Source organism: Eurosta solidaginis, chromosome X (assembly GCF_040869045.1).
Source record: "Eurosta solidaginis isolate ZX-2024a chromosome X, ASM4086904v1, whole genome shotgun sequence".
NCBI lineage: Eukaryota > Metazoa > Arthropoda > Insecta > Diptera > Tephritidae > Eurosta > Eurosta solidaginis.
Genome location: NC_090324.1, coordinates 75,085,477 through 75,113,149, shown reverse-complemented (window position 1 = coordinate 75,113,149; position 27,673 = coordinate 75,085,477). Strand labels below are relative to the sequence as shown.

The following is a 27,673-nucleotide window of genomic DNA, read 5'->3' as shown; positions in this document are numbered from 1 at the left end:
TCATCGGACGGGTTGTCGTCGCCAATGGTTGTTGCATCATCTCGTTCAGAAAGACGCTCATCTAGATGGAGCGTGGTGTGGTGCTTTTGCTGGCACCGTTTGCAGCGATATTTGCTATTGCACTTGTCCACGCGGTGGAAGGGCGACAGACAATTCGGACAGTATTTGTGCAACAGCACGGCCCGCAACCTCTCCTTCGGAGATTTTTTCCTGTATTCGGCACAGAGTCGGAGACTATGGTCCCTGCCGCAGAGCTGGCACGCGACGTCGAAACGCTTTGCGCCTCCCTCTGACTTGGCCAATAAGGTTTGATAACGGGTCATGATCTGAAAGAATATTGGTATCATTGATCATGCCCAAATTGATGTTAGCGGAATGTTGTTTGGGTGGCGTAAGCCAAAAAAAAATATTATCTCTCATATATTTTCGCAAGAGAAAAAAAAACGTTTTATTGAAATAAAAAATTAAAGGCCATAAGTAAATACTTTTGCGCGCAAAGAAACGAAGAAAAAACGGATTTAGCACGCATCCATGCGATGTGGCTGGTGTTTTAGCGCCTTTAGTACATTTTATAATTTATTTTATGTCGGTAGCTGTCGCCGAAGTAGTCATAAAGATTTATTTTGATTTGTGGAGAACTTTGTTTTCACAACAAGTGGCCTGCCACCACACGGAACGGTTCAAAACCTGGCTGAAAAGGTGTTACAGAGTGGCGCTTCCACCATTCAACATTATTTTCGACGTGTATTGTCGATAATGTTGAGATTCGTGGAATTCAGTATTTTAAATCTCGACCAAATGAATGATTGATCGAGATATGTAATACGCGACATGTGTTGCGTGTAGCAGCGCGTAAGGCATAATGTTGGTAACGCAGTGCATTGACAGTCAGAAATGGAGTGTAGAGATTTTGACTAGCAGATGTCGCTCTTCCATTTCCTGAATGAAAAAATGTCATTCATTTAACACGCGGCGGTGAGTATACTCGTAGATTTGGTGATATTTTTAGTAATTAATTTATCTTTTTCTTCTTTTCTTTTCAGGTACACTCCTCGTGCTATGTAATGCAAAGGCGTTGATCAATCGGGTTTTTTGCTGCGAATTTTTCCCTTCTTCCGGAGTATGAAGAGGTTTTTCTATTCTTCATAACGTGTTTTTGGTATTCTTCATAACGTGTAGTCAACATAATCAAAATCAATATTGGAATGTTCTGTGCGTATATGAAAGCAAACTGCCCAAAACATGTGTGCAGCCACGCGAGATGATTCACCTGCTAGTACAGGCGTTCCACCTCGCCGTCGGTGACATTTGCACGTTGCAGAAGTTCCTGTAGATAGACGCGAAGCCAGCCAAGTTGAAAGTCACTCTTTGGATAGCGTGAAAAATCCACTTCATCGACACCGGCAAATTAATTAAAATTCACAAAAATGATTTCCAATATCGAAAAACCTGAAAGTTGTAATCGGTGTACTCCGAAGTCAATAAAATTAACGCATGGCTGTGACTCCAAATAGACAATATTGCCCAGCAAAGGATCATTGTGAGCAAATACCACCGCACTGTTTAGCCGTTCTAAATGCCTATATAGCGAACTGAATTTATCGCGTAAACGTTTTATTGGCAAGAAAATATCCTTAACTCTTTTATGTTTGACAGCATCAGTAAAAATGTCAGGTACCAAATCAAAGAAACTCTGCATTTTACGCCACAACATTGGCACAAGGGGTTTATCGACATCACCACCAATTCCAGCAACTTCTTCGTGAACTTTAACACGACGATGCATTTCGGCCATACGAGTTGCCACCAAAGGCCACATAGCCGGATCCAATACGCTTAGTGGGTTTAAAGTTACACCAGGTACGAAATCGTAAACAATTCCATTTTTAAATGTAGCAAATAGTATAGGCGCGAATCCATATGTTTGTAACAATTGAATGCTTCGTGTATTACCTTTACGATCGATCAATAAATCCGTTTTGTTACCAGAGACCCGCACCAGCACAACGTTGCTGTCGATAGCAGAATTCCTCTCATGTTGTGTATTAGGGTTCGTATTGTTATGACTAACCACTTCGCCCATGATGGATGTGGTCACCTTTGAATCCATTGAGCTTGATGCTGACGCAATTGAAAAATTAGGGTTGTTAATGCCATTTGAGCTGCCATTATCAATGTCATTGCCATTGTAGCTTGTAACAGTGGACAGTGTTGGATCATAGAATCACAAGCTTATTTGTGATTCCGTCCGTGAATTTTTTAAATTGTACATGACTAAGTTTCCAATGTGGTTGTATCACCTTTAGTATCTCTTTGGCACCGCTAAATACATCGTCACCAATGCGTATGGGTACAAAAAAATTGGAGTGACAGCAGTGGTTTGATTATTAAATTTTGTTTCGTTGCTGTGCTTATAAAATTACAGCTTAAATTTATGACCCGCGTGCCATATAGATATCGATTTATTAGGGTCCAGCGACAGTTTTGTACGATTTAGAATCATTTTGAGCATTCACGCAAACACCCATCGTAGTTTCAGCTATAATATCAAGTGTCATAAGTCCCACAGACTTAGATATATCCACACTAGTTTAACCATGCGCATATGCATTCAATTTCTGCACCAAAATCCGACTCTGCCGATCGGATACGTTCAGAAATTGTTCGAGTATCTTAAAATGAAATGTGGGTGTAATAATTTTACGCATCATTTGCCATTGACGCCCATGGCTAAACAGCAGGCCATCACCCAACCAGCCACGCAATAGCCAATAGAGCTGATTCTTTTGCCAATGTTTTTGGCTGCTAAGTAGTACTTCGGCATAATTGGAACGCGATGCTGGCGCAGCGACTGGCGCCACCAATGCAAAGGCAAACAATAAACAGTGCCACGTTAGGTGGAAGAAATCAAAAGGAGACAGAAGTCGCATATGATCCATTAAGCAGGAAAGGCGTAGATAAAAGGGTTGATCTGTAACATATCTAATATCTAATGCAAGTCCTAGGGCAATATACAGACAAGTAGCTTGTATCTCTAAAGAGGGCTTAAGGCTCACAATGGGCAAATTATTTAGACACTGCCTTCTGTCACCAAATGCTTATAAGAAAGGCCTCGTCAGTAACAGCAGGGGTAAAAATTAAACAAGATCCTAGAAAACTACTAGTATTTGCCAAGACGACGGAGTTACTTTACAACATAAGTCTTAGTACCTAATTGGGGGTTTTCTTTTTGGTCGTTCAACATAACCCGTCGTCAAAGGCTGATCGTAAACAACTGTTACTGAATGTCGAGATTGTTATAGTGATCGCTTTCATAATTAATAAATTGTGATTATCGTTAAAAACAGTGGATTTTACTTGAGGACAACAAACGAATTGACTTTCTTCCAATTTAACAGATGCAGTACTGACTTTTTAAAGTTAAGTAAAAGTGAGCCACTTTCCTTGCACTCGCGAAATGATCAATAACTAGTTAGCTTATTTTTAACAAATTTTCTTTTGTATGGAAAGTTCTATATACAGTAAGATAAGTATATTTAGTAGTCAGCTCCCGGTTCTAGTATGTTCCAAATAGTTTGCGAAATTTCTTTGGTTGGAATGCATTGCATATAAAGGATAGTGTGCAGAAATCTGAGTTAATACCCTTTTGTTTTAGTCACTTTATTTTAATTTAATTTTTCGCTTTTAATTGTCTTATGTGGAAAATATTAGGATATTCAAATTGGAATTTAAGTTATTCGGACCTGTTCTCGATTTCGATTTCGACCAATTTATTCGGAATCGAAATGCATTGGTGTTCTGAACATCGACTCCGACCAGACTTGATCGATTTGAAAAGTTTTGCCTCTGAGCAGTCGGAATCGAAAGTATTTAGGCTATTAAGCACAGATCATTACATTATTTTCCCCGCAAATGAGTTTTATTAAATTATTCATTTTATTTGGAAGATTTATTAAAACGTTTTGCTGGACTATTTGTTTATTTAGTATAATAAATCTTAATTTGAAAACTCCTATCAAAAAAATTTTCCCACCTAAGCAAAGCGATTCCGGTCGAAAGCAAGCCGACGTGTTCTCAATTCCGATCGATCGATCTTAGCGTTTTTTATGCAAAATTGCAATTATCTTGTTGCCTCTGCATTTCCGAAAACCATTGGTGCTGGCATTTTAAATTTTAGGACCTTTGTGCAAATTTTTGCACAATTTTAATTTAACTAAAACCAAAATAAATAAAAACAGCTGTTTCGCTTTATTACCGACTCGATATGAAAACGATTCGAAATCAGATTCGAATCGATTTGTTTAAATCGGAACGGAGAACACCAAAAAGAAATCGACTCGGAATCAACCCCGCCTTACCCTTCAAAACGAGTCGGAATCCAGAACAGGCCGGATTGCTATTCAGAACACCACCTTGTGTTTCTTACAGCCAACCCAATATAAACGCACGCAAGTAATTTTCTGTCAAAAATGTCTCATGTACATACAACTTGTATGGGAGCAACCCAAGTTGAATTTGCTGCGTGAAAACCTAACTCGATTTCCAATTTTTTTCTGCGATTCGACGTTTGCACACATGCTTTACATTGTCGCAACGCATGCATATTTGGGTTAGGGCAAAGAACGCCGTGCGGTTCTATTAGGTTGGCTTGTTAAACATTTATTTTGCGCTTTTACACCTTTACGACGTGTACCTTAATTTTATATTCGAAAATACTTTTAAGTTTGAACGTGTGGTTCATATGGAAATTGATGTTTGGGGTGTAATTGCTAATTCAATTGTATTCTGGGGCAGATAGTTTAGCTGCGTTAAGCTGAAGACATTGGTGCTTTATCGGTAACCGTATCGGTAACCTTATAACAGCTGATTCGACCAACCTTATGAGAATCAATGCAATCGATTATTGGTGCCGCTAAAGTCGCAACCGTATCACAGCCAACCAATTGGGTTTTGGTTTAGCATCGTAACGATAAACAGCTGATTACGTTAGGGACACGACCACAGCGACACGACATACGGCACCAATGACTCCCGCTTAAGGGTGTGTTGGCCTCGTTCAGGGGAACGAGAGCTGGGTTATTTGTATGTTGGCCTCGTTCGGGGTGAACGAGAGCTGGGTTTTTTGGGATGAAGGAATATGGATTATTAAAGTTCATTTTCCTTGTCGTTGGGCGGGAGTAGTACCAGTTTCGCTATTGGTCTCGTAATTTGTCCTTTAATTGTATTGACGTCAACAACACGTAACACGTACACGGTTATCAGAACCTGGGTGAGTGTTGACGATTCTCCCCATTCTCCACTCGTTTGGTTGTAGGTTGTCCTCCTTTATGACCACTAGGTCCCCGGGTTTTAAGTTGGATTGTGGATGTTTCCACTTATACCGTTTCTGGATTTCGGTGAGATATTCCGATTTCCATCTTTTGCAGAATGTTTGATGGAGTGCTTTCATCTTCTGCCATCGGTTTACAATTGAGGCAGGGTTTTCACTGCAATCGAGTTCAGGTGGAGCTAAAAGATGCCTACCTACGAGAAAGTGGCCTGGAGTAAGCGGCTCCAGGTCGGAAGGGTCGTTGGATGAGGGACTGAGGGGCCTAGAGTTGAGGCAGGCCTCAATTCGACACAAGAGGGTAGTAAACTCCTCAAAAGTATATTTATGATCGGACGCGATCTTTTTAAAATAGGTCTTAAAACTTTTTACCCCCGCTTCCCAAAAACCTCCCATGTGAGGAACGCTTGGCGGTATAAATTGCCATTCTAAAATGTGATGGCTATATTTATTCACTGTTCCGTCCCTTGCTTCACGCAGAAATGCTTTAAACTCGGATCGTAAAGATCGAGAAGCTCCGACAAAGTTAGTACCATTGTCGGAGTAAACGTTTTTCGGACAGCCTCGTCTGGATACAAATCTGGCGAAGGCAGCTAGGAAGGACCCGGTACTAAGGTCGTTTGTCGCTTCGAGATGGATGGCTTTCGTCGAAAAGCAGACAAACAGGCACACATATCCTTTTGAAATTCGACATCCCCTGCCTCGGTAGGATTTTATATCGAATGGTCCCGCGAAATCTACCCCAGTATTGGTGAAGGCCCTAGTAAAGGTGGTGCGCTCTTTCGGAAGGATCCCCATAAGTTACGTTTGTGTCCGCTTTCTGTAAATAGTACAGACCTTACAGTTGTGGATAACCGACCTTATCATGACTTTAACGCGTGGGATCCAGTACTGAGTGCGGATATGGCGTAGCATCAGCTGGTTCCCTCCATGCAGGGTGGTCTCATGAGAGGATTGAACTATAAGTCTGGATAACCTGCAAGTGTAAGGAAGGATAATGGGATGACTTTCGTTATGAGACATATCTTTGGATGCCCCAGTCCGCCCCCAGTTCGAATGATGTTTTCTTCATCTATATCTGGATTCAGGGGTAAAATCTCACTCTTGCCATTTATTAGCTTTCCTGACTTCAAATTTGTGTACTCTTTTTGATAATGTTGCCTTTGGCATACTATTATCAATCTTCGTGTTTTTTCTATTTCGTCAGAGGCTATCGAATGAGAATCCCTTTTAAAAGAGGATATAACCCGCAAAGCCCTTGGTAAATCGGAAAACCTATCCAGAAGATCAAAGTTCTTTTTGACCGAAGTCGTATGAACTTTCACCCTCTTTTCCTCCATATTCGTATTATTATAATCTTCTTCTTGTGTTGGCCAATTTTCGTTGTCTTCTTGTAACCAAGAAGGTCACTGCCACCACAAAGGATTGTTGATTAGGTCCGAGGCGTAGAGGCCTCTGCTCGCCAAATCTGCAGGATTTGACGCGGAGTCTACGTGCCGCCATACTTTATCTCCTACTTTGTCGATGATTTTAGTTATTCGATGTGCCACAAACGTTGACCACGAACATGGTGGCTTTCGGATCCATGCCAGTACTATCGTCGAATCTGTCCAAAGGGTTACTTTAATATTGGAAAATTGCATATTTTCTATGGCCGACTCTATGATTTCTGCAAGTAGGACCGCGCCGCAGAGTTCCAGTCGTGGCAATGATATAGTTTTGACCGGGGCTACTCTCGTTTTGGCCATCAACAGGTTGGTGAAGACTTGATCCTTTGTTTGTACCCTCAGGAAAACAGTGGCGGCATATGCTTTTTCCGAGGCATCGCCGAATCCATGTATTTCGACGCTGTCCTTTGGGGTAAAATGAACCCATCGCGGTATGCGGATATCGTTTATTTTTCCGTATTCTTGCATAAATGCGGTCCAACGATCTAGAGTAGTTTGTGATACTTCTTCGTCCCAACCCGTGCCTTCCAACCAAATATTTTGCATTATAATCTTGGCTACAATTACCACTGGTGCCAGCCAGCCAAGAGGGTCGAACAGCTTTGCAATCGCAGAAAGTATAGCCCTTTTTGTGATGGCATCGCTGTTTTCAAAAGGTTTAGCAGTAAAATAGAATAGGTCAGAATGCGCGTTCCACTTAATGCCGAGTGCTTTTACCATGCTGGTGTCTTCAAACTCAAGAAAATCCTCGCTTAATAAGTGTTGCTTTGGTATACCCTGTAGAATTTTCTTGCAGTTGGACGTCCTTTTTCGCAATGGGAAACCTGCCGATTGCAATGCCGATGATATTTCGTCCCTTGCCTTTATTGCAATTTCGATGCTGTGTCCACCGGCGAGTACGTCATCAACGTACATGCAATTCCGCAGGATATCTGCTGCCATTGGATGCGATGTCTCCACGTCATCAGCCAGATGGTGTAGTGTTCCAATCGCAAGGTAGGGAGCGCAATTCACTCCAAATGTTACTGTTTTCAGTTCATAAAGGTTGATTGGATCCTTGGGGCAGTTGCGAAATACGATTCGCTGGAATTTGATTTGATTTTAATTAACCCATATTTGGCGGTACATTTTTTCTATGTCGCTGTTAAATACGTATTTGAACAGCCGCCAACGTAGTATAAGGATTGTCAGGTCGGATTGAAGAATCGGACCTGGATATAAGGCATCATTTAGACTTTTGCCATTAGTGGTAGGACAAGATGCATTAAATACGACTCTGACTTTGGTCGTTGTACTTCTCTCCTTTATAACAGCATGGTGAGGTAGGAAATAACAGTCATTTGAGTCTGGCGAAATATTGCCTATTTTTTTCATGTGCCCTAAGGTTTCATATTCGGATACAACTCTATTGTATTCCGTTTGGAGGACTGGGTTTCTCGCAAGTCGTGTCTCGTTGCGATAGAATTGAGAACACGCACTTCTTAATGAGGGACCTAAGTTAAACTCTTTCCTAAAGGGTAAGGAGACTACGTATTTACCATCGTTGTTCCGAACTGTTGTGGATTTGTATAGCTCCTCGCAGTAAGTGTCATCGTTATTGATGCTCCTTTTCTTTGGAATTTCCTCTATCTCCCCAAAAGCCGCCAATTGTTTCTCTAAAGTGACCTCATTGAAATATGAGACTAGGGTCTTATTTGTATCAACCGCATCTGTCCGGCCTTTCAAAATCCAGCCGAACACCGTTTCCTGTGCTATTAATGTGTTTAGCACGTCCTTCCTAATACCGCCTAGCATAATTTGGGGGTATATGTCTCCGCCCAGAATTAGATCGACTGGCTCATTGACAAATAATCGTTTGTCAGCCAGTACTAAGTCAGGGAATGCTTGCCTAGTCATTGCGTTTATTTGGCAAGTTGGAAGATTCCCTATCAATTGTGGTAAAACCAGCATGATCGTATTGATCTTGATTAATGGGTCGGTTGGTGACCGCAGTTGTATGTTGCACGCTTCTTTTACTTGTGCAGACATTGTATTATTGATGCCCGAAACTTGGGCATGCAGGTGTTTGGATGGCAGATTAATTCTGCGCTTTAGTTTTTCGGTAATGAATGAGCATTCAGATCCCGAGTCTATTAGGGCTCTCGCCGAATAGTCAACACCATCAAAATGAATATTAACCTGAGCTGTCCCTAGTAATACCCCTTTATTTGTATTAGCAAAACATGAGTTCACATTATTAATCGGAGCATTTTCTCTTTCAGCATTGCGTCGTGTTTGAGCTTCCCGTGAGGTAGATGCTCCGAAAGTGTCAGAAGTATTTGTTGCTTTTGGCTGATTCGAAATATGAAGCAGCGTATGATGTCTTAAATGACATGTGGCACAGTTCATTTGACTGGTGCACTTTGTTACCGAATGGCCAGCAGAAAGGCAGTTTATACATCCACGGCTGCTCTTAATTTGTTCAAACCGTTTATTGGGTGTTAAACGTAAGAACTTTTCACACTTTGAAATTCGATGTGCAGGACTTTTGCACATCTTACACGTAGGTTTGGCTACACTTGCACTTGCCTGGTAGGACCCTAATCGTTTCGACGATGTATCTGCCGAGGAACGAGAAGCATGTGGCTTAGAGGGTTTTGAAACCGTATCCCCTCTTATATCTACGACAGTTTCCAACGTTTGGAATCTGCTGGATAAGAATTTATCCATATCTGCCCATTTTGAAATTTCTGTTTTATTTTCTATGGTTTGTTCCCTAGAGCCAGTGTGGTTTCTGGCAGCTTTGTGGAGCACAAATACGTTAGAATTGCATCCCAGTTTGATATGTCAATCTTGTGATATTGAAGCGCTGAGATACAATTGTTTATTTCACGTTGCAGTTTTTTAATGGAGCTACCGCATTCACTCTCAACTGCTTTTAAACTAAAAAGAATTTTTAATTGGGCATTGACCAAGATACGTTTGTTTTCATATCGGTCACATAAATTTTTCCACGCTGTATCGAAACCGTCTGTCGTTAAGGAACACCGTTCCACGATTTCTTTGGCCTCCCCTTGGGTTTTTTGCCTTAAATAGTACAGCTTTTGTACTGCATGGAGTTTACTATTATTAATGTATATGGCAGTGAACATGTCCCTAAAGGACGGCCATGAAATATAGTCTCCCTTGAAAATATCCGTATCACACGCTGGCAGGCGCACATGATATTCCATATTATCTGAGACTCCTACCTTTTTATCTTTCTTTTCAAATTCTTCCAAAAGCTCAGCTATTGCCGCCTGACACTTTAGGAAGCTGAAATAGCACATTTTATGCTTCTTTTTGATAGCTGATAGGTCCTTTGACTCAAGCTCTGATGAACTTACGAGCTTTTCGTATGTCCCCTTCGTAGCTTCCCACAGAGTTTTTAACTCATCCCTTTGGTATATTAGGGAGTGTTTACTGTGTTGTGAAGGTGACATATCGTGGAAGTCATTTTCATACTCGGTCACTGCATCTGCTTGGCGTGTATAGGTCTCCATTGTGGATAAAAATAAAAACCCAAAGGTTTATACAAAAATTAAAAGGAAATTGCCTTTGCAGAGAGTAGTGAGTGAAAATGTCGCCAAAGGACAGAACTTGGAAGTGATAATGTGACAAGTGAAAGGATTTGGTGTATGCGTATGAACAAATGCGTGTGTATATATAAATTTGCCAATAAGCAAGAAGAACAGTGAATATTCTAATTATGTAAACCGATAAGTTATGGCTAAAATGGAAAAAGGACTGTATTGAGGCTTGTGTGCTAAGTGGGATAAGTACAATTTCGTGGTGGCAACGGCGCGCACCCACGTAAATGTTAAAGGAAGGTGCTAATGCAGCTGTGTTAACGAATTGTGTAAGCCAATAAGTAATGGCTAGTGAAAAATGGTGTTAGTGAAAATAAAAATATATGACCGCTTGTTATGGACTTTTGGTAATTTCACCAAGGACTGTGAACTTTTGTATCACAAAAATTAGATCAGTAAAAACTGATTTGTGTATTGCCGCAAATGAGAATAATAATTCTTCAATTTTTCAAATAATTGTGCAAGGAATAAGGCTATTGGCCACCCAAACAACAACAACAATATGTGTGTATGAAACTAAGTGCACTTTGTGATAAAGCATACAAACTAAATTGCAAACGTACTGCCGGTGTAAATAGGCGCAAGTGATTTTTATGTGGAAAAATTTGTTTAATTGAATGTGCGCGCAAATTAGATCAATTTCTTTGTTTAAATATCCTTAACAGATCAAAATTTATTTCGGTGAATATTTTGAAAATGAAAATTTTGCAAAAACGAAATTAGAAAGGTGGCGCTAAGCGGTGATGAGGTTATGTTAACCTTTTAGAGCAGTGTTGTGCTACCTTGAGCTGTGTCCGGAAAATCTTACCGCTGGTGGGGGATTATTCCGGATAGTCACAAGGCGTGATGCACAAACTTTAAATAACTGCGTTAAGCGCTTTTTTTTCTATTTTGCACAAAGAAGACCACTTCACAACAAAATCACTTGCACGGTTTTAATAATGGGAAACACTTTCCACAGATTTATAATTTTATTTTTTGAAATTTGTATTAAAAAGTGAAATTAAAAAAAAACCCTACCTAGCACGGAATATTTTTAAACCACGTACCTTTTATCAAAGTGTTGATCCGGAGTAATCGAATCTGATTTAAATATTGTTGTTGGATGTTTCCAAGGTACCACCAAGTGCATCAGTTGTATATATTGGCTGTATCAGTTGTTGTCTTCAATATTAACTCGCTGGTATCACCATGAACAATTGCCGATATTTGACGTTGAAATTAGTGGTTTTTCCTGTGTATTATCACTTCCTTGCTTTAATGCCTAGAGAGTTGAGTGGACTGTAATTGTGTGACTGGTTCTCTTTACCGGCGCGGTAAGGACCATGAACAAATGCGTGGTGGCAACGGCGCGCACCCACGTATTTGTTAAAGATTAGTTAAGGCGAAAAAAGAGGAAGAAAATAAAAACACCAAAAGGGTTTCGTATTAATAAAAAGGAATTCACAGTGTGCTTTTATTTATGTTAAGAAAAGGTTTAACAAATGTTGTGGAAAATGATATATGTAATAATAATTATGAAAATTTGCACTTACGTGGACGTGTGATTACGTGTACCTTTGCTGACTGCTGGATCAAAAGAGGACGATACTCTTTGCTACATGAGCCGATGAACCCACGATACAGCTCCTTCGTTGGGTTTCCCGGCAACAAAGTTGATGTACCGCGGGCTCACAGCGGTAAAAATCTAGGATACATACGTACTACCACTCACACATGCCTGTGTGTATAGTGATCACAAGAATATGTGGGTGATAGTAACGAAAGAAAATAACCAAAGAAAGTTATGTTACGAGGGGGGGAGAAATATTTAGGCCTGTGGCCTAAACACAAGGCCAGAACAATAATTTTTTTCTAATGATAATTATTGTTATTTTTTAATTTTTCTAAATTTGAAAAATTGTATTTTGTTTTTGGAATAGTAAGTCGAAAATTTTTCAGACAGCCTGCCATAGCTGCGCAGATAGATCCATTTCGAAGGGTGCTAAACCTTCATCATCAGTACGCTTTAGGCATGCTGCGCTAACCATTTAGATATACAGCGGTGGTTTGTTTGACGGGCAAATTTGCTACTTCTATTCCTTTTTACCAACTATATTATATATATAATTATTGTTCTGGCCTTGAGCTCGATTCGAACCTTGAATGATTTATCAATAGGCCGATAAAAACAAAAACAATTGTTAATAAACCATGAGCACTTGGGAATGTCAAACAAAGTAATTGACAATAAACAAAAATCCAGCATTATCAGTGATTTGCACCAGATGGCGCAACACTGAATAAATATAGTTGGTAAAAAGGAATAGAAGTAGCAAATTTGCCCGTCAAACAAACCACCGCTGTATAGCTAAATGGTTAGCGCAGCATGCCTAAAGCGTACTGATGATGAAGGCTTAGCACCCTTCGAAATGGATCTATCTGCGCAGCTATGGCAGGTTGTCTGAAAAATTTTCTACTTACTATTCCAAAAACAAAATACAATTTTTCAAATTTAGAAAAATTAAAAAATAACAATAATTATCATTAGAAAAAATTATTGTTCTGGCCTTGAGCTCGATTCGAACCTTGAATGTTTTTTGTAATAAGTAAGTTTGAAGTATTTATTTATTGCATATTTAGCCGGCATAGACAAAGAAATTTTATTATAGCTTTTAGTTGGGCGATTTTTGTACTGCACTCGCGAAAAATGCGAAATTATTAAAGCCCTTTTTAAAAAAGGGAAGACAAAGAAGAAAGTGGAAAAACTGTTGGTTGCTCGCCCACCATGATACAAAACGCCTTACTTATCAAAACAAAACGGGAAAAGAGGGTCGACACGCATAAATTATCAACGACTACCGTACCCCAAGTTAATAAATACTAGAAGACTCATACCACAATGTCCGCTGTCGAAACTTTTGACGACCTAGAACTCAACCTCTATGCTAGAAGTCCATGTAAGGCCCCGCTTTGAAAAAAAAACATGTGGAGCAACATTTTATGAACGGACTGTCGGTAGTTTGTTAGACACCCACACCAACACGTTAACGTGGGGGTATGCAGTATTATGGTATGGGGATATGTTTCATATCATGGTGTGGGGCCAATATTTTGTATAAAAACCATTATAGACAAAAATGAGTATGCTAAAATAATGAAGGAGGTTATGCTCCCACTCGCCGGAAAAGAAATGCCACTGAAATGGGTACTACAGCAAGATAACGGTCCGAGGCATACAAGCAAATCGGCAAAGTTGAGGTTCCGCGACAATGAAATTGAGGGAATGGAGTGGCCAGCCCAATCTCCTGACCGCAGTCCCATAGAAAACCTTTGGTCAAGCCTTAAAAAAGCTGTATAGTATGCAAAACTATAAAGCAACCACAATCTATGGCGTGTAGTGTTTCGGGCATGGCAGTCAGTACCAAGGGAAAGATGTCAACCACTCATAGGCTCTATGAGAAACCGATGTGCCGCAGTGATTAGAAATAACGGTTATGCTACCAAACACTAAATTTTAGTATTAGTATTAACGATTTAAAGCATATTGAAGAATTTTTGTTATATACTATTTTCCTGCTCGCGGTAATTTGCATGAAAACAAAACTTACGTGCCTATTTCTACATTTAGTTATGAAATTGTCCTTTAGTTTGCAATAAAATGAATGAAACTTTCATTTTGGTTGTCTAGCAGTTTCAAAAAATGTTAGCCGTGTGTTCAGTGCTCGCAGCTGTATATATCTTCACTTAATAAATCACCACTGAGCCATTTTCTATTTTATTTTATTTTACTTATGATTTTTGGAAATCTGATTTTGTGTATTTTTTTTTTTAAAATGGCAAATAATTTTTTTTCATTGCCGCAATAATAAAATGTGAAAAAAATTTGCGTTTTTTTTATTGAAAGGCCCACATTTACGTTGTCAACCAATATTACCTAAATTAAAATCTCCAAGGTAGATTAATTTATCGAACTGACCTAAATTTTCTTTAATAGTAATTGGGTTGTTTAGATGTTTTTCATAAATGTCAATACAACTATTAGGAGGAATATAAGAAAGTACTAAAAATTCACATCTGGAGCTAGAAAATTTCACTTTAACATAAATTTGCTCAAGCTTATTGCCATGGAATTGTAAAACTACAGCATTACTACATAAGTCGTTTTTGATAGGGATTAGCACTCCACCTCCACTTTCTAGACCAGAAGCTTCCGGACAGCAATCAAGGTGTTAAACATTACATTAGTCGTCAAAAAATTCGCAAGTGCTTGAGGCAGTGATTAAATAACTCCCCACAAAACGGGTTGTGCTGATCAGTTGCAATGAATCGTGGACACACACACAATTTTAGGTCATACCTAGATGTGAAGAATAGTGTAGAGGTAAAAAGGAGATACACATTTCAGTTGCAATTGAGTATAGTGCGTACTGAAATTTAGCAGTTCTTATTTTCTGCACCACGATTTAATAAGTGTAGATAAGGTTATGCAATTAGAAGTCCATATAAAGTTTAAGTGCATTTATATGCATGTAAAAAAACACTGATAATAACAGCAAAGCAAGCAATCACACATTTATAAACATCAGCTAAGAGCGAAGAAGAAGCCCAGCAAAATATTGAACCTTATATAAGACTTATCTCATTTGGCCAAAAGGCGTATAGTATCAGGCTTTAATTCGATAAGAAATATTGATCTTATGGCGTATTCCTTATAAGGATTATCTGAAAGATAACGTTATTATAAGGCTTATGGACCAAATCAAATAAGACTGACATTATGCCTTATTATAAGGCACTGCTTGCTGTATTATTACCTTTCATTTAAGGCTTATAACCCACTTAACATCAGTCTTACATAAGGCGTTATAATAAGGTAATATATCGAGTACATTAACCTGATTTTAAGGTATCGGAACCAGGTAGCATAAGGGATAGTATGCCGTAAGAAAAATAAAAAGAAAATCCAGTTTCCTTAAAAATAATACGAAAATTTATCGACTAGGGCTGGATTCTATTTGTCACATTTTGGTTTACATTTTGGTTTACCTTAGGGATAAGGCTTATTTGTAGGATGTATGAACTTCAAATAAGGTGTTACTAACTATAAAGCGTATGATGTACTCTTTTTGCCTTATTCTGATGTTTATCTGTGAGGAGTGAAACCTTATTCCTTATTGCTTACAACCGCTTAAAGCAGTTTTTGCTGAAAAGAGAAAACAAACACACATACATGTACACAGCAATAAACAGCGTATATTATGCAGCCATACACACACATATGCATAGAAGGCCATAGTGAGAGCGCACAAAAACGATATAATATAGAAACATTGCATAGACGAAAAATCGTGTGAGGCAAGCTTCACAAAATTCTAGTAGGTCACATTCACCACTTACCACAGCAGAATTTGTTAAACTACCACTGTCTGTATTTGTTATTTAACAATTATTTGTACACTTTTTATTCAGCTAATGTGTTCAGAATTTTAACTTTTACTCTTTAAAACTCCAATCAGTGTATTTCTGTGCTTAAATTTCGTTAAAAATTGTGTTAAAGTTTTTGGTGTGGTGAAAGTGACCTACTAGAATTTTGTTAGGCTCCGTTGCTTTCCATCGAAGTTTGTGCCTGCAACATCTTTGTTTTCGAAAATCGTTGGTGCGCATAAGAGCACAGACGTTATTACACATACATGTAAACAAAATCTAAAAGCGCAGAAGTTATTACTCACACTTATACCCGCATATAACTAGAAGAAAGACGTGAATATCAGATGCAGAAATGAGTCATAAATAAACAGCTGTTCGAGAAGTCTGTTCGTCAAAAGTGTAGACCCTAGGAGAAATGGGAGAACGAGGAACTTAGTGTATAAGAGCAGCGCAGTCCAAGCAATTGTCCACCAGTTTGATTTTAACACTCTATAAAGGCTTGGTTTCTTCGAAAAGCGGTTTCGCTAATAACGGCCGTTAAATTTGGACTACCTTACCTACCATCATCAGCGGCACCGCGTTATTGTAAAGTTTGTCCACCGTCACAGCCAAAACATACCAGTCTAGGTGATTTTTGATAGCCCGATACATACTAGTTATTGTAGGTTTGGTTAAGAGGGCGTGCATGGGTAATACCCACACTTCCTCTCGGAGACATTTTTGTCCATTGTGAGTGCCCTCAGTAAGTACAGGGTGGCGGCAAATTCGTTTAGCCCCATTACCTCCTCAGTGAACCACTTGCTTTCCCTGATGAACCCAAGAAGAAGCGGGACGTCCATCTTCCCAACCTCTGCCAGGCTGTCGAAGGAGCGTGAGCCCAGAAATCTGAGCCTTCTTCTTTGAAGCGCTGGGCATCGGAAGAGAAATTGGTAGATCGACTCCTCTTCCTCCATATCCTGACAGCTTCTGCAGAGGGAGCCTGTTGGTATTCGCACCAGTCGGAGCATTGGTGCGATAGCACAATTACCTGTGATGACACCCGTAAGTACCCTCGCCGCAGATTTGTTCAGTTTGAGAAGGAAGCAGGTGCCCTTCCTATCCAAGCATGACCATACGGACCTTGAGACTTCGCAGTCAACCCTGTTGGTTCATAGTGAGTCCGTTGACCTGTTTTCATATTCGTAGATTCTCCCTAGGAGACAACTCATCGGCGGTCGGACGGAGCTGTCCACCTCACTTATGTCTAAGTCGGAACCTTTCCTAGCCTTCTCATCCGCGAGTTCATTCCCTTCAATGCCGCTGTGCCCAGGTACCCAGGAAAGGGAGACACTGAGATGACTTATAGAAGTCAGAAAGGCTATACACCTCAACAAAGATTGTTGCGTTGGTGTTGCAGACCGCGCTAGCTTGGAGCAGCTTTGCCACTCTGTCTATGGCATAGACATCGGCTTGGAATACACTGCATGCGTCAGGAAGTCGGAATGATTGGCTTAGCTGTAGATGTGTCGTGTACATCCTGGCTCCAGTTCTCGTTTCCATTTTCGAGCCGTCGGTGTATATTGCGATGCCCCTGCCGTTGTCTAGGCCTACTTCCCATTCCTCCCTTGAAGGATATCGTATGTTCTGAACCTGGAAGTCCAAAACCCATGTGATATGGTCTGTTTTGGATGTTAGGTCGGTTATTATTCCGTTTAATTTCCCTTTCGTCATATCGTCCAGAATCGTCGCGTGTCCGTGCTTAGCTGCTTTCCACGTGTTGGATTCTGTTAGTCGTAGAGCTCCTCTAGCGGCTAATCCCTGCACGAAGACTTGTACAGGCGTCAAGTGAAAGATGACATTTAGCGCTTCCTGAGGTGCGCAGCTCACGGTGCCTGACATTCCCAGGCATGCCAGCCTTTGTACCTTCCCGATCCTATGTTGATTACTCTTTTTGTCTAGCGCCTTCCACCAGACTAAAGCTTCATGTGTTAGTATCGGTCGAATCACTGTGCTGTACATGCCATGAATGACATGTGGTGCCAGTCCCCAGTTCCGCCCAAAAGCCCCTTTGCAGCTGCTAGAGCTTTCTTTGACCTCATCTCAATGTTCCTTCTCCAGCTTTACTTTGAATCGAGTATAATTCCAAGATATTTCGCTTCCGAAGATAGGTTTAACGTTGTGCCGTTTAGCCTCGGTAAGTTAAAGGAGGGTATCTTTGTCTTTATCGTGAACAGGACAAGTTCGGTTTTTTTTGGGTTTACCCCCAGCATATTTTGCCTTGCCCATCGCGAAATGTCGCAAAGTACCGATTCCATGAGTTCGCTGATAGTTGGCAAGAATTTGCTTGTGATCAGAATCACTAAGTCATCGGCGTATGCAACTACCTTTCTTCCTTTTCTCCTACATATTTCAAGAATTTCGTTGACCACCAGTATCCAGAGAAGAGGCGATAGCACCCCGCCTTGGGGGATGCCTTTGGTGGACATTTAGAACCGTAGAACCAGTCCCTAAAGTCGCGTTGACAACTCTACTCCTAAGCATAGAATCTATCCATGCAATTATAGAGCTTTGGGTTCTATATCGTGTAAGAGCCTTGCAGATGGCCTCCGTCTGCATGTTATTGAAAGCGCCCTCAATGTCGAGGAAAGCTGCCAACGTGTATTCCTTGCAGCTTAGTGAGTTCTCGATGACACTGACTGCCTCATGAGGGGCACTTTCAACTGATTTGCCTTTTTGGTATGCATGCTGGGCTGCATCTATCTGCCAGAGATTGGCATTGTTTCTAATGTGTAGATCGATATGTCTCTCCAGTGTTTTAAAGGAGGAGAGGCTTATTGGTCAATAGTCTTTGGCTTCGGAGTGGTTAAGTTTTCCTGCTTTGGGAATGAAAACCACCCGTACATTTCTCGAGGCTTCGGGTACATAACCATCTTGTAGGCATCTTGAAAAGATACCGTGCAGATATGGACGAACTGGTACAAGCGGCTTGTAACATAGCCGATATCACACCATCCGGTCCCGCCGATTTGTAGGGTTGGAACGATTTTATAGCCCATGATATTTTATCCCGGTCAACGATGTCCGTGACGTCGGTTTCCGGAGGGTATGCGCGGTTTTCTGGCATCGTCGTGCCTGTCGTATCCGTGCATCCCGGAAAGTGTGTCTCCATCAAGACCTCTAGAGTTTCCTGACCGGAGACGGTCCATGAGCCATCAGACTTCCTTATGCTACTAGGGGCTGAACTAGATCCTGATAGTATTTTGCGTAGTCTTGATGCCTGATTTGTCGTCGCCAAGTTCTCACAGTATTGCTCCCATGATATCCTTTTTGCCTTCTTGATGCAGCTTTTGTATTTGTTAAAGCTACATCTGTAGGCATCCCAGTCCTCTTCCAGCCGGCTATGTTTGGCTTTGTTGAAGAGTTTTCTTGTTGTTGACCTGAGTTGGCTTAGCTCTGTGTTCCACCACGTAGTCTAGGTCTTACCCGTGGTCTAGTAAGGGGACAACAGAGTTCAAAAGTGATTGTCAATATCGTTGTCAGTCGGTTTACCGCTCTGTCTATATTGTTAGCTCCCCGTCTGACTTCCATTTCCGTGGACGCCAGTTTGTGAGATACTACTTCGGAATATTTGTTCCAGTCCTTTTTTCTTGGATTGCTATATGGCCGGGGAACTTCCACTTCAAGATCGATGTTGAAGAGTATCCTACTGTGTTCCGAGAATGAGCATGTGTCTGACACTCTCCAGTCATGGAATCTTCCAGTGGGAGTGTATGTGGCCAGGGTGATATCTATGACTTCCTCTCTAATTCTGTTCCTAAACGTTGGCTGGTTGCCTTTTTTGCATACAATTAGGTTAGTAGTAAGTAAGTAGTCAAAAATGGACTCACCTCTTGCGTTTGTGTCGCTGCTCCCCCATAGCTCATGATGTCCGTTGGCGTCGCAGCCGATGACAAGGCCGGTTCTATACGTTTCTGCGAACTTCACAAGTTCGCATACTACAGTGAAGACGTCTCCGTTGCAGTGATGTATAGAGATAAATAGATAAATATTTTTCTTAGCTACAATACATGCTCTAATTTTACCCTCTTGTGGTGCAGGTAGACGGTAGCCGTCTAGCCGTAATCCGCAAATCCGCAGCCATCGTTCTTGGATTAGAGGTATGTCCACTCCGTTTTCTGCAATATATTTCGTTAGGTCGAGCGAGGGGGAAGCTGAGTGGTGAAAATTAATCTGCACCACCTCGAGCTTCTTCCTTTGCGGCATCTGGCCTGCCAACAGGTACAAAGACCTTAAGGGAGCCCAGCCCAAACTTAACGACCCCGTTGAGGCTCTTTATGGCTTGCAGCGATGTTTGATCGATTGCGATCTGTAGGTCGCTGCCCGCCCTCATCGAGACCACCTGCCATTGGTCTGCCTTCAGCTCTTTATTCTGCTTGCCCATTACTTTCAGTATGGACTCCGTTGCCATTACCTTCGTTATTGTAAGGCCGTAGTTAAATAAAACACAATATTAGAAATTGTATTTTTGGGTTTTAATTCGTTGATATTTCGATTTCAATCTGAAATCATCTTCAGGAACATATCACTATGTCGATCAAACGTAAACAGTAGTTAAATAAAAAACAAATTACATAATTTATATTTTTATTATGTGTTAACAGATAACCAAACTTCGAGTAGAGCACTGTTCAGTTTATACAAATTGTTCCTCATGCATGGAATCACATGATCCATTCTGTGGCTGGTGTTCATTGGAAAAACGTTGCACTGTGCGGTCTGCATGTCAAAAGGATACCTCTGCCGCGCGCTGGCTTGCATTGGGCGCTGGACAACAATGCATCGATTTCGAGTCTATTGTCCCTGATAACATACCCATCACAGACCTTGCAAAGGTACAGTTGATAATTCGAACCCTACCAGAACCTTTTAATGCTAAATATCGATGCATTTTTGGTAATTCAACTCCTATCGACGCTGATGTGTTGGAAAACGGTTTAGCTTGTACCACTCCGCCCATAAAAGAAAGGCCGGAAATAAGTTCTGGTATGGACCACGTTTTAGTTCCTCTTTCAGTACGAAGTTCCGAAACTAATAAGGATTTTGTGTCCCGGTCTTTCGCTTTTTTTGACTGCTCGCGACACAGTACTTGTCAGAAATGTGTACGCAGTACTTGGATATGTAATTGGTGCATTTTTGATAATAAATGCGTGCACAAAATGGAACAATGTCGAAATATGGAGAACGTAATTAGTAATGAAGAAATTTGCCCACACCTGAAACTTCCCAGTGAAATAATTATGCTGCCTGTGCAAGTTCCAAAGGAAATAAGACTAGAGATTGAAAATCTTCCCAAGCCAAAAAGTGCCCACTCAGGATTTTTGTGCACGGTTCAAATAGAAACATCGCAAATGCTTTTGCCCGCCCGAGTTGAATCTAATAAAGTAATAGTATGCGAAAAGACACCAGTAAGTATAATTAATTCTATATTTCAGGTATATTTTATTAATGTTACAAAATCTAGTACTTTTATGAAACGAACACGCATGAGTATGAAGCCAAAGTGGATATAACTTGGAACCGACAACATTATATTGATACTGCAACAATTCATCTGTATAAATGTAGTGTGCTAGGTTCACATCGTGAACACGCTGATTGTAGCTTGTGCGTTACAAGGGATACAAAGTATCAGTGCGCTTGGTGCCGTAATTCGTGTGTGTACAATGAGACATGTTTTTCTGAAGAGTCTCAACACACTAAAATTCAGTATGACTCACCATATTCAATGTCTCGTGCCAATGAATGCCCACGTCCTCGTATTGATATGATTAAACCGTTATCAGGGCCTATTGAAGGTGGAACTTTAATTACCATTGAAGGCAGTAATTTAGGAATAAGAGAAGAAGATGTAAGAGGAAAAATATTTATTGGAAAAGTTCCATGTGAATTGGTTAGTTATGAAATATCAGTAAAGATTGAATGCCGAACAGGCCCTGTTACACACGAATTATCTGCACCTATAAAAGTAGCAAATGAAGCCGGATTTACCGAGTCTAGTGTTCAATTTAATTTCAAAAATATACAGCTCATTGGATTACAGCCAAATGTTGGGCCGAAATCAGGTGGTACTCAACTTTCAATTATAGGCAGATATCTTAATGTCGGGTCCCGCATTCGGGCTTTCTTAGACGAGTATGAATGTCACATAAATGCTACTCAATTATCATCATCTCGACTAACATGTATTACATCGGAAGCGACCCAGCCAGAGCCAATAAGAACTTTACGCTTGGTTATTGATAGTGCCAATCGTACGTATACATGTAACAATCCTATATTGCCACATGCTGACACTGTTAGTTATAACCACCACCAAGTTATAGATCCTATGCTTAGTTCAAATTTTACCTACCAACACCAAGTGCCCACGGCACGGATATGCTCCATTTTCAATTATACTCAAGATCCGCGTATAATGCAAATAAAACCACTTTTAAGTTTTGCAAGCGGTGGTAGAGTTTTGACGGTCCATGGCCTGCACTTAAATTCAATACAGAAACCTGAGTTACAAGTTACTATTGACAACGTGTGTATTAACAAAAGTTCTTGCATCGTTATAAATTCAAACCAAATGGAGTGCCCTTCTCCGTCTGTTAAAGCCAAGTTTATAGAATATGAAGCCTCATTGGAGCACATTTCAATGTCTGCTGCTGGTCCCGATACCTCACCACTTGAACCGTTAAATATATTTGCTGTTAAAAGGCATAGCTTACAAATAAGCGATAATTCGTATTTGTACACAACAATGAGTAATGCAGGAAGTAGTTACTATTCTGGATATGGTGTCAATACTGATGTTACTGCTCTTGTTAAGATACGTGAATCCCAATTAAATCTCCAAATAGGTTTTATTATGGATAATGTACAGTGGGTACGTGATTTAAGCAAATATTTTCAAAACATACGAAGTACAATTGTATATGTCAATGACCCTAAATATACTCCGTTTCCAAATGGAGTAAAGATATATAAAGGTGACACGCTAGTAATAGAAGGCGAACTATTAAACATTGCTTCAGATGAGTACGATGTTAACGTAACAATTGGAACTTTGCAATGTAATATTACTAGTTTGGCATTAAATCAGTTAGTCTGCATTCCGCCTGAAAAACAGCCTCCGTCGACTGATGAAAATGGTGTAGATCAAACGAATTCCTTGCCTTTAGTTGTTGTAAGAGTTGGACGTAGCTTACGTTTTATTATTGGTCATTTAAAATATGATTTACTGAAACCCTACCCATTATCAAATGCAATAGTAGGTATCGTTATTACGGTGTTGGTCACTTTCGCGGCTTTATGTGTAGTTCTAATTATTTACCGACGCAAGTCCACACAAGCTGAGCGGGAATATAAGCGTATACAAATACAAATGATAACATTAGAAAGTAACGTGCGTTCAGAATGTAAGCAAGCCTTTGCTGAACTTCAAACGGATATGACGGATTTAACAGCGGACTTAGAAAATAGCGGCATTCCGACTCTTGATCACGTCAACTACATCATGAAGGTATTCTTTCCTGGAGTTTCTGATCACCCAATCCTAGTAACACCAAAGGTAAGTTTGTTTATGGACGTATTTTATAGCTTTACTGACTTTGAGTCATTTCAAGGTACACAATATCGACTGTCGAGTGGAGGTCAGCCCATATTGGCTACTGTTTCAAAGTCGCCCTACCTCAGCAACCTTTTTATTTATTTATATTTATTCAGTCTGTGCTTTTACCGACATTACAGACGGGATAAAATTTTTTAACATAACACTGCGTTACAAAAACGTTCTGTCCTATGAACCAAATATACTTTTTCTGAAAGGGGAGAAAAAATAAAAATACACGTATATCTGCGATTTTCATGCACACCTCAAAATTTTTTTTATGTATAAAATATAAAGCTCGTACTGTCCGTCTGTCCGCCTGTGTGAAAGATTTGGATCGATTTTTAACCCTTTTTCCGTGATCCAATCGAGCTGAGTTTTTGCAGGCATACTCGTGAAAATGTCTGTATCACGTCAAATTTTTTTAAAAATAGATTTTTATCAATTCTCAGATATTCCTCATTTTTTTTTTAATGGTTATCGGATTTTTTGTAACGGTTTCAGCTCATTAAAAAACCGAATTTTTTTTATTAATTTTATTATATTAAAATTAATAATTGTTACATTAAAAATTTCAAAGCGTTTAAAGAAACTTAGGCCTTTTATTTTTGCGTTTGTAAGCATTTGTGTCAGTATCGCAACAAATAGACCAACAGTATTCGCCAAGCATATGCGTAATGTCTTGTCCTTTAAAGCGCTTTTCAATAGCCGCAATGTTCTGATGGAACCTTTCGTCATGCTCTTCGCTACAAGCTCCTAAATCATCAGGGAAAATATCTAAATGATTGTGAAGGAAATGGATCTTTAGCGACATTAATATGCCCATTTCGCCATATGCCGAAATCATTTCTGCAACAATATTTTTATAATTGGCAGCTCGTTTGTTGCCAAGAAACCGCTCAATAACGGCAACTGTGCCTTTCCATACACGTTGCTCGATAGCATTCAATTTTGATGAAAATTCATAACTTGCAACTATTTTTTTTATCTGCCATATCACATACACATCATTAAAAAAAATTTACTAAATGCCTTCTTAAAAAAATACCTGCATGAATCTTTGCGCCGCTCAATTTCGGAAAAATTTTGCGCAAACTTGCAATCGCCTCGCCCTCACGATCCAGTTTTTTAACAAAATTTGATACGAGACCGAGCTGAATGTGTACGGTTTTTTTTTTGGACTTTTAAAGGACCGGATTTCCGGGATTCCGGGATCGCACTTCACAAAGCACCGATATTTTTCAGATGAGATGCGCTTTCTTATTTCTAAAGAAAGTAAATTTTTGTACGTAAAGCCATCGGTAGACGAAAAAGCACGCATTTACTTCATCTGCGGCTATTCCAGCAACACCCTTGGGTTGATCATTACACCTCAAATCCTTAAGGGTTCGGTTTAAAAATTGCAGCGACGGGTTACGAGTCATGGTGCACTCATCGCACACACTAACTCTGGCCTGACCATTTACTTATGTTACACATCGGTGTATCAGATATTAGATGTTAGAGAGTGGTAATTTAAATGCGGAGTGAGCTGTACGTCCACCACACAAAGGGTATTCGCGGTACATGAGGAAGCAACTGCCATAGTGACTTCCCTTTTTGCTGTTACATCAATTAATAACAAATTTAGCAGATATGTTTTTTTCCGGTTCAATCCTAAAGATAACAAACCCCAAAAGAATACTGAAGGAATAACAGCCAACCCCAGCTCTGCAATCGAAATTCACGTGTTGAAATAATCTAAGGCAGCTATAGTTTTGAAAAACCCCATTTATCTTCTTTTTATCAATTCCATATATTACTGGTGCTGTTAGGACTTAATGTCATGTAGCTCCATACCAATTTTCATTATTCTACCATTACTGAATGCAGAGATATGTAGTATGAAATATTCCTTACTGGATTTCAATGTTCTAGCATAAATCCCTTCAGAGTTATGCAGTACCAAAGATTCCACTTTATGTATCGAAATTATTTTTAGACTACGACCATTCTTGGAAAATGTCTAGTGGGTGGTGCAAATTTGGTTGCGATCGGTCGATCCGTATAGGACGCAACCTACATACATACATAATGTGAATTTTATGTATATAGATTAAGTAATTAGCTATTAGAAAATATTCAATTAATTAATTAATTATTTTCATTACTTATATATTTCACTTTTTTCGGTTAACTAATTAATTAGTGTAAATGTAGTACTTTTTTTATTAATTCAAATTGATTTTGAACCCAAACGTTATGTGATCAATGGTTTCCGCGTGAATTATTTTAGTTATGTAACTGTTTTAATTGTTTGATGTGTTTTAATTATTTTCTTATTCGATTTTCACTGTTTAAACCATTAATAATTACAGACTATGCAAAAGTTAAAAAAATAATTGAAAGTAGAAAAGGTAAGTAAAATAAAGACAATTCGAATCGCATTTTTTTAATTAAACTATCGCAGAGCTCTTTCGTAAACAACATTCTTTGTTTGTCTCTGAGTTGTGGTGTGGATAAAGAGAGCCATTGGTTTTCCAACACGTGAGCACGATACATGGGAGAAGCATGGATATTCCAGACCTATTCCACACAACTCCAATGATTGTCCTTGCTTTTATTTATGGTCATGGCAAATGCAACACGAATTAGAAATTGAAATCGTTTGAACTCAAATGGTAGATCTGGTGAAATAATTAGAATACGCGGAATCAATACATCCTCACCTTTAAATTTTCCTTTTAAAATTGTTGCTTCAGTGAGGTTAGTTATAACCCTTTTAACTGCTATTCTGGCCCATTACACAATCGAGGAGGGTTTGTGTTTCGCAGCATAATAATAGGTGCACCAACTTTTAATTGCAATCGATGAGGTGGCAATCCTGGTAAATCCAATGAATTGAAAAATTCCATCGGATAATTCACAAAGTCATCCTGATTCATAACCGTGTCAACGGTACAAAATGTTGGTACTTTTGAGTAAAGCAATGTCCGAGCAAATATATCACTTTGAAATAACTCGAAGAACGATAATAATGTTGTTGATGGTGGCTGTTCTGCAATCTGTTGAGCATTATTAACTGCAAAATATATTCGCTGTCCATTTTCCAAGTGTACTGTCAAATGAACAACTGGATTTCGTTCATGAACTGGCAAAGATAGTATTCGCCATACTGCCTCGTTGCTACTTATATATCTGCCTATTTGAAATTGGGTGATTTCATCGTTTATGTTCTCCGCAACGACAAAAAGTGCCATGTCACTGTCTTTATTAACATACTTGCATATGTATTTAATCGATTTGACAGAATTGCAATACTCTACATTAATGTGAGCTTTGAAGGCTTTCGACAGTATTGGAGAATAGTGGACAACCCACCTATTATCGACCTCTATGTTTTGGCCATTGACACACAGAACTATTGATTTACCATTATCATTTCTTGACCGTCGACGATATAATGGATAACCATCATTTCCAGAAATTGTTTCAGAAACCAATGCTGTGGGATATCGTTTCCTACAATTCCCGTCAAGCATGCACTGCGATTTAACATTTATAATACCACGCGACACATGAATCATATGTTTCGTCACAAGGTCAAATAAACCTGGGTCAGTGGTCTGGTCCTTAATTTCCGCTGAAATGGCATCATCTATTTAATTAGTCATTATTTTGTTGAGTAACCACATCAAAAAAAAGATTATGGAGGGAACACTTCTCTGCTCTCCTAAATAGAGGCAGCAATTCACCGCGCAGAGATGAAGAACCCGATCCCGCAATCGATGATGATGGAATATATGTCCCCCCGCCCGATTATGACGAAGTTAGAATAGCAATAACCAGATTGAAAAACAACAAGGCCGTGGGCGCTGATGGATTGCCTGCGGAGCTATTCAAGTTCGGCGGCGAGGAGTTGGTAAGGCGCATGCAGCAGCTTCTTAGCAAAATATGGGCGGACGAAAGCATGCCCTCGGTTGGAATCTAAGTGTTCTTTGCCCAGTCCACAAGAAGGGGGATACTGCAAAATGCACCAACTATCGTGGAATCAGCCTTCTTAATATCGCATATAAGGTCCTTTCAAGTGTATTGTGCGAAAGATTGAAGCCCACCGTGAACCGGCTGATTGGACCTTATCAGTGCGGCTTCAGACCTGGTAAATCTACCATCGACCAGATTTTCACAATGCGCCAAGTCTTGGAAAAAACCCGTGAAAAGAGAATCGGCACACATCACCTCTTCGTCGACTTTAAAGCCGCCTTCGACA

At 39.8% G+C, this 27,673-nt stretch overlaps 1 protein-coding gene and 1 pseudogene across 1 annotated transcript in view; one reads left to right on the top strand and one right to left on the bottom strand.

Moving 5' to 3' along the window:
* The window catches only part of LOC137234275 (plexin-B-like), an 890,794-nt gene that overhangs the window by 271,903 nt on the left and 591,218 nt on the right, over positions 1-27,673 (top strand). Inside the window, exons 5-6 of the mRNA XM_067757887.1 lie at positions 20,432-21,235; positions 21,292-23,385. Of these exons, the coding sequence (XP_067613988.1) occupies positions 20,432-21,235; positions 21,292-23,385 (2,898 nt within the window). The remainder of the gene's footprint in view (positions 1-20,431; positions 21,236-21,291; positions 23,386-27,673) is intronic.
* Positions 1,167-2,357, bottom strand: LOC137234460 (ethanolamine kinase-like; annotated as a pseudogene).